This window comes from Oncorhynchus mykiss, chromosome 4 (assembly GCF_057628025.1).
Source record: "Oncorhynchus mykiss isolate SJ-2025 chromosome 4, ASM5762802v1, whole genome shotgun sequence".
NCBI lineage: Eukaryota > Metazoa > Chordata > Actinopteri > Salmoniformes > Salmonidae > Oncorhynchus > Oncorhynchus mykiss.
In genome coordinates, this window is record NC_143025.1 from 36660327 (window position 1) to 36676076 (window position 15750).

A 15750-nucleotide genomic window follows, 5' to 3' on the forward strand; every position below is an offset into this window, starting at 1 on the left:
GCTTTAATATATCCAAATAATTTTCCACCCTCATGATGCCATCTATTTTGTGAAGTGCACCAGTCCCTCCTGCAGCAAAGCACCCCCACAACATGATGCTGCCACCTTCGTGCTTCACGGTTGGGATGGTGTTCTTCGGCTTGCAAGCTTCCCCCTTTTTTCCTCCAAACATAACAATGGTCATTATGGCCCAACAGTTCTATTTTTGTTTCATCAGACCAGAAGACATTTCTCCAAAAATTACGATACGCTAGTCTGGGTTTTTTATGGCGGTTCTGGAGCAGTGGCTTCTTCCTTGCTGAGTGGCCTTTCAGGTTATGTTGATATAGGACTCCTTTTACTGTGGATATAGATACTTTTGTACCTGTTTTCTCCAGCATCTCCTTTGCTGTTGTTCTGGGATTGATTTGCACTTTTCGCACCAAAGTACATTCATCTCTAGGAGACAGAACACGTCTCCTTCCTGAGCGCTACGACGGCTGCATGGTCCCATGTTTATACTTGCGTACTATTGTTTGTACAGATGAACGTGGTACCTTCAGGCATTTGAAAATTGCTCCCAAGGATGAACCAGACTTTTGGAGGTCTACAATATTTTTCTAAGGTCTTTGCTGATTTCTTTTGCTTTTCATATGATGTCAAGCAAAGAGACACTGAGTTTGAAGGTAGGTCTTGAAATACATCCACAGGTACACCTCCATTTGACTCAAATGATGTCAATTAGCCTATCAGAAGCTTCTAAAGCCATCAACTTAGTGTATGTCAACTTCTGACCCACTGGAATTGTGATAGTGAATTATAAGTGAAATATTCTGTCTGGAAACAATTGTTGGAAAAATTACTTGTGTCATGCACAAAGTAGATGTCCTATCCGACTTGCCAAAACAATAGTTTGTTAACAAGAAATTTGTGGTGGTTGAAAAACGAGTTTAATTATTTATTTATTTTTGAATTTTTGACCCCTTTTTCTCCCCAATTTCGTGGTATCCAATTGTTGTAGTAGCTACTATCTTGTCTCATTGCTACAACTCCCGTACGGGCTCGGGAGAGACGAAGGCTGAATGTCATGCGTCCTCTAATACACAACCCAACCAGCCGTACTGCTTCTTAACACAGCGCGCATCCAACCCGGAAGCCAGCCGCACCAATGTGTCAGAGGCTACACCGTGCACCTGGCAACCTTGGCTAGCGCGCACTGCGCCCGGCCCGCCACAGGAGTCGCTGGTGCGCGATGAGACAAGGAGATCCCTACCGACCAATCCCTCCCTAACCCGGACGACGCTAGGCCAATTGTGCGTCGCCCCACGGACCTCCCGGTCGCGGCCGGTTACGACAGAGCCTGGGCGAGAACCCAGGGACTCAGCTGATGGCACAGCTGGCGCTGCAGTACAGCGCCCTTAACCACTGCGCCACCCGGGAGGCCGAAAAACAACTTTTAATGACTCCAACCTAAGTGTATGTAAACTTCTGACTTCAACTGTACCTGTAGACTTCCAGACTATACACTAATGCTAGTTAGCAACTTCCTCCAAGCTGCACACAGAGGTATAAAAATGGTATCCACGAGTTCATCTGACTCTGGGGAAATGGATTGCCAAATTCCCAAAGTATCTCTTTAACACCATGCATGTATGAACTTCACACACATGACACAGCTGGCATATTGGATTATGAAATGCTGGCATTACGCCATATGATCTGTTTGGTTACTAAGAAAGGAATCTGTCTTCTGTATGCTCCTCCCTATCCTCACTTCTGTCCCCTTACACCCTTTCTCCCCATGTCCATGATATCCCTTATCCCTTTCCTCCATCTCTCTCTCTCTTCTCTCCAGACTCTAGCCCTCCGCCAGCAGCCCCCTTTGACCACCGCATCGTGACTCCGAAACCTCACCAGGTTACTACCTTCTACGCCATTAACAGAGAGGAGGTCCTAGGAGGGTGAGTTGGGAGGAGAGAGAAAGGATGGCAGGCCCAGGCAGTGAATCCATAATACACTCACAGTTCAATTAGACCTTCAAACACACACTACACTGAAACCCCCAACCTCTGCTCTCACAACATCACAGTCAGGCCATTTATTTTTACTCCACAGTTGGAATGAAATCAGGGGAAATCTCACACTTGTGGTGGGGCCAGTTACAGTATTTTCCAGAGCTGTTTTAAATGCCTTCTCAATGGCAGATGATTAGACGGCCCAGGGGGCATTTATTACGCAATGACAGAGTGTGTGTGTGAGTACGCGCAGGCAGTGGTAGAAAAAGTACCCAATTGTCATACTTGAGAAACATTTAAGATACCTTAATTGAAAATAACTCAAGTAAAAGTCACCAAGTACACTACTTGAGTAAAAGTATACAATTATTTGGTTTTACATATACTTAAGTATTAAAAGTAAAAGTGTAAATAATTTAAATTCCTTAATATTATGCATGTCAGACATCACAATTGCCAGGGGCACACTCCAAGACTCAAACATAATTTACAAATGAAGCATTTTTTATAAGCGTTCAAAATGTAACGAGTACTTTGGGTGTCAGGGAAAATGTATGGAGTAAAAAATACATTATTGTCATTAGGAATGTAGTGACGTAAAAGTACAAGTAATCAAAAATATAATAGTAAAGTACAGGTACCCCGCCAAAATGACTTGAGTAGTACTTTAAAGTAGTTTTACTGAAGGACTTTACACCACTGTGTGTGTGTGTGACAGGGGTGTCTGATGCAACCAGCCAGTGTTAAAGCCAGTGTGTGTGTGTGTGTGTGTGTGTGTGTGTGTGTGTGTGTGTGTGTGTGTGTGTGTGACAGGCCTCTCTGATGCAACCAGCCAGTCAGCCAGTGTTAAAACCAGTGTGTGTGTGTGTGTGTGACAGGCCTCTCTGATGCAACCAGCCAGTCAGCCAGTGTTAAACCCAGGCTCTGTATCTGCTGATTACTGTATTACTGCTCTGCACGCTAACACATCTCCCAGATAGCTGCAATAGTGACACATAATTTATATTACTGATTGACGTCATTACAGAGAGAGAGAGAGAGAGTGTGTTTGCCATGCCTACGCCCTACAATGACAACCCCAAAAGCCTGATATAGAAAATAAACATTACTATAAGGTTATTACTGTACTATCCTTAGCCTAGACAAAAAGAACAGGGTGTAATCACTGTTTGTGAACGTGTTTCTCTGTTTGTGACTTTGGGTCCATAGGGGACGTTTTGGACAAGTCCATAAATGCGTAGAGAACTCTTCTGGACTGAAGCTGGCTGCCAAGATTATCAAAGCCAGGAGCCAGAAAGAGAAGGTAAAGACCTTGATCTAAATTTTAGACCTGAAACAGATACTTTAATAGAGGCCTCCCAGGTATATATTTCAGAAATCGATGGCATATGTCGTAAAGAATTCGCATGTCCCAAATGACACCCCATTCCCTATCTAGTGCACTACTTTTGATCAGGGCCCTGGTCAAAAGCAATGCTCTACATAGGGAGTACAGTGCCATTTGGAAAGGGGCCATTATGTCAGTTGTACAGTATGTGTCCAATGTCCCCTCCATGAAGATGGAAGGATATTTTATAATAGCACAACGCCATAAAGAATAGAGAAACATTTTTAAATAGATATAGCTTAATCCCCCCTAATACTCACGGCACATGAGTCAGTCTCATCTCAGCTTAGTGTGATATGTGAGATGAGATAGCCATCAGATGTCTGTGGCAGTGCATCGCTGAATGGCTACGTTGTCATTTCAGATATTCATAAAGTGTAGTTAACCAGGCTCAAAGCCGTAGCTGGCTCAAGTTTCTGTGTGGTGCTGTAGGTCTCAAAAACGGACCTCGTTGGGTGGGTGTCTCTCTGTCTCTCTGTCTCTCTGTCTCTCTGTCTCTCTGTCTCTCTGTCTGTCTCTAAAGTATTGGCCTGTTTCCCAGGACGTGGTGAAGAATGAGATCCAGGTGATGAACCAACTCAATCACGCCAACCTGATCCAGCTCTACGCTGCCTTCGAGTCACACCACGACATCATCCTCGTCATGGAATAGTGGGTCTCCCTCTCTCTCTCTTATTCTCTGTATATATACAGGTATATATATATATATGAGTTTGTATCTGTGGCCTTTGAAATGTTTGAATCCTTCCGTTTGTAGTGTGATTTTGAAGATTCAAAGAAAGTATCTAAAGTGTGTGTGTTTCTCCTCTTTGCGCTACACCATATATCGCCGGTCTATATTCCTGTGTGTGACGGGATCTCTCTCCGCTCTACCATCCAGAATGTGCGTGACTGTATTTCTCACCTCTACACAGTGTGGATGGAGGGGAGCTGTTTGACCGGATCATCGACGAGAACTACAACCTGACAGAGCTGGACACGGTGCTGTTCATCAGACAGATCTGTGAGGGATTACAGTACATGCACAAGATGTACATCTTACATCTCGACCTCAAGGTATATGACACACACTTTAGGTCTTCATTTGCCATTCAAATCGAATCCCATTTTATTTGTCACATGCGCCCGAATGCAACAGGTGTAGAAGTTACTGGGAACTGCCTACTTACGAGCCCTTAACCAACAGCGCAGTTCAAGAAATATAGTTTTGAAAATATTTACTAAATAAACTGAAGTACTAAATAAAATAAAAAGTAACACAATAAGTTTACAATAGCGAGGCTATATATGGGGGAGGGGGGTAAATGTAAATAGTCTGGGTGGCCATTTGATTAATTGTTCAGCAGTCTTATGGGTTTGTGGGTAGAAGCTGTTAAGGAGTTTTTTGGACCTAAACTCGGCTTTCCGGTACCGCTTGCCATGCGGTAGCAGAGAGAACAGTCTATGACTTGGGTGACTGGAGTCTTTGACAATTTTTTGGCCCTTCCTCTGACACGCCCAGTATATAGGTTCTGGATGGCAGGAAGCTTGGCCCCAGTGATGTACTGTGAGGTACACACTACCCTCTGTAGCGCCTTACGGTCGGATGGCGAACAGTTGCCATACCAGGTGGTGATGCAAGCGGTCAGGATGTTCTCGATGGTGCAGCTGTAGAACTTTTTGAGGATCCATCTCTTTCCCATTTTCTCCTCCACCTGTGCACTTCTCTCTATTTATCTTTATTGAAGACCTTGCCTGTATCACCACCTTTCGGTCATTGTCTTAGAATAGGCAGCTAGTTTCTTTGTCTCACTCTTTTGTGTCCTTTCCTAGCCGGAGAACATTCTGTGTGTGAGCAGAGCTACGAACAAGATCAAAATAATAGACTTTGGGCTTGCAAGAAGGTAAGATACACATATCTACAGTATATATGGTCTATTTCTCTGTCTCTCTTTGGGGGCATTCTCTACATGTTCTTATTACCACTCTTCTCTCCTCATTCCCTCCTCCATCCCGGTCTCAGGTATAAGCCCAGGGAAAAGTTGAGGGTTAATTTTGGAACGCCGGAATTCCTAGCTCCGGAAGTCATCAACTATGAATTTGTCTCATTCCCCACAGACATGTGGAGTCTGGGGGTCATCACATACATGCTGTGAGTCCTCATAACCAATAACATTTCCAGCGACATGGTTTTAATTCAATGTGCTGACACCTAAACAACACTATTCAAAGGAAACAGGCTCCCGCGCAACGGAGCTTGCATGGTATTAATAGCTAACGTTTCAGCCTCCTAGCCTTTGTCAGAGCTTTTGTGATCACTTATCCTCAATGTCATCACTGTGGCTCACCTCTCTCGCTGTGCCTCCAGGCTGACTGGTCTGTCTCCATTCCTTGGTGACGATGACAACGAGACACTGAACAACATCCTTGCCTGTCAGTGGAACTTTGAGGAGGAGGAGTTCACCGACATCTCTGAGGAGGCCAAAGACTTCATTGCGCGCCTGCTGATCAAGAGCAATAGGTAAAAGTTACTGTGTGTTACTTTTTGTGCGCTGTCTAAGGTTGTATTATTATTCAATTGTAGACCTGTGTATCCCTGTGATAGTGTGTGTTTCAATCATGCGTGTGTGTGTTTGTGGGTGTGTTCCCTAGTTGGAGGATGAGTGCCTCACAGTCACTGAAACATTCCTGGCTGTCGGACCGTAATCTTCACTACCGCCTGCATCAGAAGGTCACACACACACACACACACACACACACACACACACACACACACACACACACACACACACACACACACACACACACACACACACACACAAACACACAAACACAAACACAAACAAACAAACTTTCCATCCTTGAGATTTGTTTGGTATGATGCATTTAACCCATTTGTATCACAGTACACTAACATGGTAAACACACTGTACATTTTCTTACAGAAAAATAAGTGCCACTCAACGCACCCTCACCCTCCCCGAAAATCTAGACCGGTAAGCCCTCAAAACCACCCAGCCAACCAGCTCACAAACCTTATTGACTTTCCTTTCATCTATATTAACAAATATACTGTAGGTGCCAAACATCAGGGGCTTATTCAGTCTTTCTTTTCTATTGGTTTAGTCCCCCATCCAGAATGATTCTCCCCTCCAAAAGGACTCCCAAGACCCTGTGGGCACCTTATGATGACACGGGCAGGTGCCTATTGTTGACACTGGGGCCAGGGGCGGGGCCCAACCTGGACCAACACTGCTGTACCTGTATGACTACTCGATCACTACTCTCTGCACTGCCTCACATCCTCGCATTCGTTATCTTTGCACCGCGGCTCGCTATAGCTTTCGCCACAGATGGGAGGGTGTGAGGCCGGCAGGAAGTTTAGGGTTACATTTCTACCTCCAACCCCAGCCCCCTCCCACTCTGTTACTCTGGCCACAACATCACCAAAGACTCTCAGCTAACAAACCCAGCTAACAATGTCCACAGTGGCGTGCGGTTCACCATGCGATCATTCAGTCCTGCAAGCACAAGAAGAAGGAACCTTTGCCACGACAAGGGAAGAGGGGATTGCAGGTGGGGTGGCCAACAACTGTTTGTTCAGCAGCTGGATGTCCCTTATGGGCCAGTGTATTGCTCTCCTAGCAAAAGAACCCTGTTCTGAAAGAACCCCGTTGGGACAGAGCGGACATGTGCAGCCCCTGGGCTGAGGTTTAGGAGGAGGGCTTCTAGTCTGAGAGGACATCATGCACAGCCCCTCGGACCCAGTAAGGCATCATCCTGCTGAATGAAAGATGAGGCGTGGCGTGAAATAGCAAAGTGCCCGTTTTCCCCCAGTAGAAATTGTATCCAGTATTGATGTAGTATTTATCATATTGCAATGAATGTGGTGTAACGGTTACCTAAAACTTGACATTACTTGATAAAGAAACGCATGTGTTAATATGATGGCTACCGTCATAACAGTTTTGTGTAATTAATCAAGGTATTTTGCACAGTCACATGTTATAAGCATCATGCCCTGAACTTTAATGGATCACTATCGAGTACAAACGGAACCCCCATCATATTATTTATGTACATTTTCAGCATACTGTGGATGTGAAATACCTTATCATAGGTCTAGTTTACCAAGTCTTGTCATGCCAGTGCGTTTTTTATTTATTTGAGAGGTTTTGAATTAGAAATCTGGTGTGGGAGCATTTATTTTCCTCGTATTTTCCTAGCATAGTTTCTAGAGTTAGGAGTGCTTTTTTTCTTCTTTACATTTGACAATACTGTCCATTTCTTCTTCATTTGCCCCATTTGAAGTTTGTTGTATTGATTGATTGAAATTGGAACATTAACAGATTATTCCTTAGTATTTGCTCTTCCCATTGCTGCTAACGTTACTTTCTCCTGGCACCACAGGTGTGGATTTACTATAAAACCACCTCTGTGCTTGCATGCTGTTGGCTTGACCTTTGACCCTGCTTTGCTTTGGCCATTTGGAGTAGCCCTCTCACCTTCCATGAAGGCATACTACTGAACACTACCTATATGTTTGAATAATTCATGTTTATCACTGAAGTTAGTCGCCATCCACTGGGCACAGATGTCAGTTCGACTTTTGATTTACATTTGGTTCAGTTGTCAACTAACGTGAATTCAATAATTATTTAGATTAAAAGATTTATGTTAAAAGTTGGGTGAAAAAAAGACGAAATGCCCTCACGTTGACAACGTAAATCCAATTATACTGAACAAAAATATTTACACAACATGTAAAGTGATGGTCCCATGTTTCATGAGCTGAAACAAGGGACATGTCCCCCCCACATTCTGAAATTGCATTTTTGTCCCCCCCAGTTTTATCATTGGAATGTGATACTAAACAGGCAACGGTGTGCTTTAGGACCATGCAGTCGCCTCCGAGCGGTCGGGTAGGCTGTTAGGAATGTTAATCCAACTGAAAACAAGTTCTAAAATAGGTGCACCTTGTGCTAGGGACAGTAAATGGCCACTCTAAAATGTGCAGTTTTGTCACACAACACGATGCCACATATGTCTCACGTTTTGAGGAAGCGTGCAATTGGCATGCTGAGTGCAGGAATGTCCACCAGAGCTGTTGCCAGAGAACTGAATGTTAATTTCTCTACCATGACCACATCCAACGTCGTTTTAGAGAATTTGGCAGTATGTCCAACCGGTCTTAAAACCGCAGACCACATGTAACAGTCAAGGACCTCCACATCTGGCTTCCTCACCTGCGGGATTGTTTGGGAACAGCCACACAGACAGCTGATGAAACTAAGGAGTATTTCTGTCTTTAATAATGGCCTTTTGTGGGGAAAAACTAATTCTGATTTGCTGGGCCTGACTCCCCAGTGGGCGGGCCTATGCCCTCCCAGGCCCGCCCATGGCTGCGCCCCTGCCCAGTCATGTGAAATACATAGATTAGGGTTGAATTTATTATTTTGAATTAACTTACTTCCCTATATGAACTGTAAATCAGTGAAATTGTTGACATTTTTTGCACGTTGCGTTTATATTTTTGTTCCATACAGTTTTACATGTTGATTCAACATCATCACATAGATTTTTGGGGTTGAAATTACATGGAAACAACGCTGATTCAACCAGTGCCAGTCTATTTGTGCTCTCACACCAACTTCTTGTCACTCATTGTCATGTCAATTATAATTAGCTTGACACTGACAGCAATGAAGTTGGCAAGAGCACAAACTGATCTGGGACCAGGCTCTGAAGTTAGAATTTATGTTCATGAGTTGTCTTGGTTCCTAAACAGATTTTACTTGAAACGCAAGGCTTAGCGTCCATGAGAAGGGTATATAGTAGTATATTAGACCCAGGAGAGAATAAAACACATAAAAGAAGAGTTTATTCATTTATTTGTGTTCTACTGATTACATTTGAAGTGTTTGAGGAATTCTACTGTAGATCTAAATAAAATAAAAATGTGTGTATTATTGCCTCGCTATTCTCAACCTATGGATAGTGGCTTGATTATTATTTGGTCAGATATTGATTGATTGTCAGATTATTTCTTGGTCAGATGTCCCCTCCATGATATCAAGTTGTTCTCTTTATACCCTTTCAAAGTGGAAAAGCGTTGTGAATTGTTACAAAATACGCGATTTGTTTTTCCAAGTTTGTTTTCCTGTGATGATTCCTAGATAGAAATGTAGAAAGATAACTAAATAAAAATCCTGACATGATTTATTCCTGGTTTTACTCTACAATGTGAGCAATACTTTAATTGACAGTATAGAGAAAGTTCATTGAAAGGAGTTATGGAAAATCGTGAGGCAATAGAATCCTCCTATTTTCTACAGCAGGGATGGGCAACTTGTGTTTCCCCCACCTTGCGAGCAAAACATTTTAGCATCCCCCTTTTAACAGCGGAGAGAAAAAATATAGGTTTAGAGTTAATTTCCTGCAATTTTGCAAATTTTGCCATAGGGTTGAGGGAAATGTTTACAGTTTTTAATAGGATATTTGAGTGAGTAAAAAAATCAATTGGGGCCCATGGTCGGTAATTTGACCAAGTTCAGATAGCTGGCCGCTAGACTAATTTATTAATCTAAAAATGTTTTGCTGACATGGGCTATTTGAGTGACTGAAATAACAAGAGAAAAACTGCTGAATCACAACCAAACTTTCCCCTCTTTTGTATCCCTGTGGGATGCCTGTTGTACAGGGCATATCAATCAGTAATCATTTGGAGACTTTTGTTTATGTCTCAAACTGGCCACCAGAGAGCAGTATTAAACGGCAACAATCAACCCTCATACTGAGGCAGCCCCATATTTCAAGCAGTGCGGCTCATGCTTGATTTGTTTAAGGTCCACATCATATTGCTTTGATAGTCCCTGGTGAATCAACACCATATTTCTAGTATTTTATATCTCTTTTTGAAGACGACATAGGCTACAGTAAGACAAGTTGCCTAAATATGGAGAAAACACATTTTTAAAATGGTATTTTATTTCACCTTTATTTAACCAGGTAGGCTAGTTGAGAACAAGTTCTCATTTACAACTGCGACCTGGCCAAGATAAAGCACAGCAGTTCGACACATACAACAACAGAGTTACACCTGGAATAAACAAACATACAGTCAATAATACAGTAGAAAAAATAAAAGTCTACATACAGTGAGTGCAAATGAGGTAAGACAAGGGAGGTAAGGCAATACATAGGACATGGTGGAGAAGTAATTACAGTATAGCAATTAAACACTGGAATGGTAGATGTGCAGAATATTAATGTGCAAGTAGAGATACTGGGGTGCAAAGGAGCAAGATAAATAAATAAATACAGTATGGGGATGAGGTAGTTGGATGGGCTGTTTATGGACCCTTTACATATTCTCTGGATAGGGGCTATAACAAAACCATTAACACTACTTCTTCAATGCCTATTTAGATGTACCTTTTTTTATTCACCCCACAGACTTAATCATTGTGAAACATGTAGTTTCCCAAACTCGGTCCTGAGGCCACTCCTGGGTACAAGTTTAGTTTTTTTTGCCCTAGCACTACGCAGCTGGTTCAAATATTCAAAGCTTGATGAGAAGCTGGTTATTTGTCACATCTGTGTAGTGCTAGGACAAAAACCAAAACGTGCACCCAAGGGGGCCCCAGGACCGAGTTTGGGAAAACCTGGCCTAAGGGGTAAATGTCTTGGCTGGTCAGACCTGATGCTGGTCCAATAGGACAAAAGTGAGACGGTGGCTAGACTATAACTTTCTATTAGGCCTACAGTACACGATCCTATACAACAAACCTACAGGTCTAACCTCTGCTTGATGCCTGTGGTGGGCTCATGATTAGACCGCAGGACCTGACTTCTTACCATGGGTGTGCTGCTAGTGCTCCTTGTGCCCTGCCTCCAGGTATTTACCTTAAAACCAGGCCCTGAGCGATGCGGCGGCGGGATATGCGTGTCACGCAGAGCAAGATGAAAGCAGCAGGTTCTAGACGTAATTAGGCCCTCCAACTGAGAAGCCAATATATTCACTTCACTACGCTCACCTGAACAAATAAACTCTGAAGGGATGGCGGGATTGATGGGGGCGTTTTTATCGTGTAGAGAGAGAGGGGATAGCGAGAGAGAGGAGAGAGAGAGAGGGAGAGAGAGAGAGAGTGTGTGTGTGTGTATTTGGTAGGTCAAAGAATAGAACAGAGCTGGTCGGCCACCCTGTGGTCAACCAGCAGTGTGAGAGGTTCCAATATGCCTATAGCTAAACTGTGGAATCTGATCCATTTCTACCGACATCAAAAACGAAATCAGTCACCCTTGAAACATAAACAAATGAACTCTAATTGATTTTAATGAAATCTACCTGATGTGTTTATTAATGTATAATGAGTGTCCAGCCTGATATAGCGGGGCTTTACACACAGCAGCTGCTTCAGGGTGAGAAGAGGACTCAGGAGAAGCCAAAGAAATCACATGTTGTACCTACACTCACATTTAGTTCCAGGGTCTGTAGGACAAAAGAACCACCACTCCTTTCTTTTGTCCTCTGTCCTTTTTTTCTTTCTGCCTCCTTCTTTCTCACTGCGTTTCACCTGGTGTGCATTACTTTCCGTGAGGTCAGCCAGGTAGGAGTCGCTCCTGACAGGCAAGGAGAAAAATCACCAAACCGATTGTCGGTTTGTACAGTAGTGTGGGGGGGGGGGGGGGGGGGGTGTTCATTCGCTGTCCTTAGGGGGCCTGGCCCGCCCTACCATACCTCCTTGCTTGTCCAAATAAAATAATGAAATATTGATCATTTGACCGAGGTGCGCACCGAGAGAAAGACGCATCAATCTCAGATAAATCATCAGAGTGAGCGAAACAGCGCCTCCCGTATGTGTAGACCATGTATCTGATGCTGTCTGGACAGAAGGAGTATGGCATGTCATACTTTATCTGGACAGAAAGCGTCAGATACATGGGTTACATATGGTAAGACAGAGGGGCGCTGTTTTTCTCCACAGTTTCAGCAAAGAGGAAGAGGCGAATCTAGAGCTCTCACTCTCGCCAAATTCTGTCCTGAATAAACCCAATGTGTTTCTATGGGCATAATATGCAGACCTAAGCTTGTCACCTGGCTTTGGGACAATGACTCGCATTGTTAGGGTGGAAATAGAAACAATCTCGTCATAACATAAGGATCTTTGGTTTCGGACCTTTGCGAATTGGAAAGGAAAGTTGGCGGGTGCACAGCGCACTGTTCGGATTCTGGCTTCTCCTAAAGTAAATTGATGCGCATGTGTCTGGTTTCTCAGCCCTGATACAGTTGAGGGAGCGCGTGAGCACCCCAATCTGCTAAATTGATATAATGTTGCCGATAGAAAGGGGTTTAGAGAGATTAATGTGATTGAAGGAACCTGCATTTTCGTCAGAATATTTTATACTGTTTTTAATTTGTCAGCTTTAGGCCTATGTATTTTACTTAGATGAGGAGAGAAGTTATAGGCCTACTACCTACACGAGACAATAATGCTTTAGAGAAAAGAAAACGCTAATATTGAAATGGATGTTCCATGGACATAGGCATATAAAAATAATCGTAACTGGCACGCAGATAGGTTGAAATAGTGGGATAAATTGTAAGCTTCCCCAAACGTGAAACTCACTAACTGTCTATGGTGCGATCTGTTTTTACATGTCTTGCAGGGAAAATGTGATTCAATGTGTTGTATGGGTTAATAGCAGTAAGGTGTATGTTAAATTTGTACCTTTGAAACAAAGTCAGATTTTCAACGTTACATACAATATCAGAAAAATAAACAATAGGCTGGGCAGCAATGCCTACTGCAGAGTTGATCTTTCTAGAGCTATTAATTTGATCTCCCAGCCAAGGTTTTAACCAAGCCTTGCTTAGCTTTGAAATTTGTGACTGACTACTCTATAATAATAGTATAGTAATAACATTCACTGTTGCTATTGAAGTCATTCCAAAGGGTCGGTTTAACGGACCAAATGAAACGTTACCATCCTTTACAACTCATACGGTGCATTCTGAAAGTATTCAGACCCTTTGACTTTTTCCACATTTGTTACGTCACAGCCTTGTTCTAAAATTGATTCTATTTTTTTATTTTTTTTCATCAATCTACACGCAATACACCATAATGACAAAGCATAAACAGTTATAACGCATGGTGTGCCAAGCTTGTAGCAAAAACAAAAAAAATCAACAGTTTTTGCTTTGTCGTTATGGTGTATTGTGTGTAGATTGATGGAGAAAAAAAAAATATATATATATGATGTCAATCCATCATATTAGTTATTATTTTTTGTAGACAAACTGGGTGTTGAATTGTGTTTGGTTGTCAATTCAACCAAATGTCAACATTTGAAGGAGATGCATCTTCTGCTTGGATAGTTCCATCTGTGCCAATGACCCAGTCTGGTATGTTGGATTCACATCATCATCTCAACCAAAAATCTAAGTTAAAGAATAATACTAAATCAAATCAAACTTTAAATTCACTTTAAAGGAAGTTTCATTTGATTTTGTCTTATTTTCTACATTTAGATTGTTGGTTGTGTTCTCAACCAAACACAATTAATTACTACTTGTGATGTACAGTAAATAGCCTAACATGAAGGCTATCTTGCAAACTAATGTAACAGTATTTATTCAACCTTGGAAATAGTGACACACTCACATTTTGAGGTTACTGTAACTATAATGTCTTCTTATGTAATCACATAAAGTATGCATGTTCGAGATAGAATGCAAAAGAGATCACCACCATTTCTATTATAATATGCCCAGAATCTCAAACAGCATTGATCACTTGCACTATGTACTTTTCATGTGATCTCAACTGCAATCCGGGTTTTGTTGTGCTATTAGATGAAGTACAGCGATAGCATTACGTTGTTGTATAAATACAAAATATCTGACATTGTCTTCCCATTTGAACTTTGGGCTAGATTGTATCAGATCCGTGCTAACCCGACACCCGAATAACGGTTGATTTGATGGTGTCTGAGGTGGAACTGCTTTAGAGAGTCTGCCAGCGTTATACCTAATGTAGACATTGGCATTGGCTGCACAGAGTCGTATTAAGAGAAATCCCATGCAGCCTTATTTACACCATTATCATTATCATTATCCCAGAAACCCTAGACCAACTGCAATTTGCATACCGCCCTAACAGATCCACAGATGGTGCAATCTCTATTGCACTCCACACTGCCCTTTCCCACCTGGACAAAAAGAACATCTACGTGAGAATGTATTAATTGACTACAGCTCAGCGTTCAACACCATAGTGCCCTCAAAGCTCATCAATAAACTAAGGACCCTGGGATTAAACACTTCTCTTTGCAACTGGATCCTGGACTTCCTGACGGGCCGCCCCCAGGTGGTAAGGATATGTAACAACACATCTGCCACGCTGATCCTCAACACGCGGTCCCCTCGGGGGTGTGTGCACAGTCCCTCCCTGTACTCCCTGTTCACCCTTGACTGCGTGGCCAAGCACTAATCCAACACCATCATTAAGTTTGCAGATGACACAACAGTGGTAGGCCTGATCACCGACAACGATGAGACAGCCTAATGGGAGGAGGTCAGAGACCTCAACGTGATCAAGACAAAGGAAATGATTGTGGACTACAGGAAAAGGTGGGCCGAGCACTCCCATCGATGGGGCTGTAGTGGAGCAGGTTGAGAGTTTTAAGTTCCTTGGTTTCCACATCACCAACAAACTGTCATGGTCCAAACACTATGCATAGTTACTCTACCTCTACTTACATGTACATATTACCTCAATTACCTCGACTAACCCTGGGCCCCCGCACATTGACTCTGTAACGGTACCCCCTGTATATAGCCTCGTTACTATTATTTTATTGTTGCTCTCTAGTTTTTTGTTATTTTTCCCCCCAAAAATATTTTTTTAAATTTACATTTTAATTGATTGTTTACAATTTAATTCAGTAAATACTGTCCCAATGCTTATTCTTTCTTAAAACTGCATTGTTGGTTAAGGGCTTGTAAGTAAGCATTTCACTGTTGTATTTCTGACAAATACAAATACAATTTGATTTTGTTTGTTTTTATTTGCAAGTTCGAACAGATCTACATCAATCTACACCCCCGATTAGCCTGACAGAAATCCTCATTATTTTGTTTAATGACTTCCAATTTGAGCATTATTTCTATATAGCCTACACTTTTTCATTCTGAACTTTTAACACAAGTGGCTGGGATTGGGGCGGGCGTGGCTTTATGGCAATGACCACACGCTCTGATTTGACAGCTGTTACACCTCCCACACCACCAAAGTACCAGCTATGCGGGTGTCGGCTATCGTCTGTTAACTCTTGATCTGATCTAGGCCTTTGCTAAGCTTTTAAATCAAAACAAAATCAAAGTGT

At 42.5% G+C, this 15750-nt stretch overlaps 1 protein-coding gene across 3 annotated transcripts in view; it reads left to right on the forward strand.

The window, feature by feature from the left end:
• Window positions 1-9575, forward strand: part of LOC110521751 (myosin light chain kinase family member 4) — a 62753-nt gene extending 53178 nt beyond the window's left edge. For all 3 annotated transcript variants that reach the window (XM_021599591.3, XM_036969064.2, XM_021599590.3), the window contains 10 exons: window positions 1835-1940; window positions 3204-3297; window positions 3923-4032; window positions 4296-4437; window positions 5194-5264; window positions 5384-5512; window positions 5729-5881; window positions 6013-6091; window positions 6306-6356; window positions 6487-9575. In XM_021599591.3, the coding sequence (XP_021455266.3) occupies window positions 1835-1940; window positions 3204-3297; window positions 3923-4032; window positions 4296-4437; window positions 5194-5264; window positions 5384-5512; window positions 5729-5881; window positions 6013-6091; window positions 6306-6356; window positions 6487-6549 (998 nt within the window). In that variant the 3' untranslated portion in view covers window positions 6550-9575. The remainder of the gene's footprint in view (window positions 1-1834; window positions 1941-3203; window positions 3298-3922; window positions 4033-4295; window positions 4438-5193; window positions 5265-5383; window positions 5513-5728; window positions 5882-6012; window positions 6092-6305; window positions 6357-6486) is intronic.
• Window positions 9576-15750: the final 6175 nt, after the last annotated feature.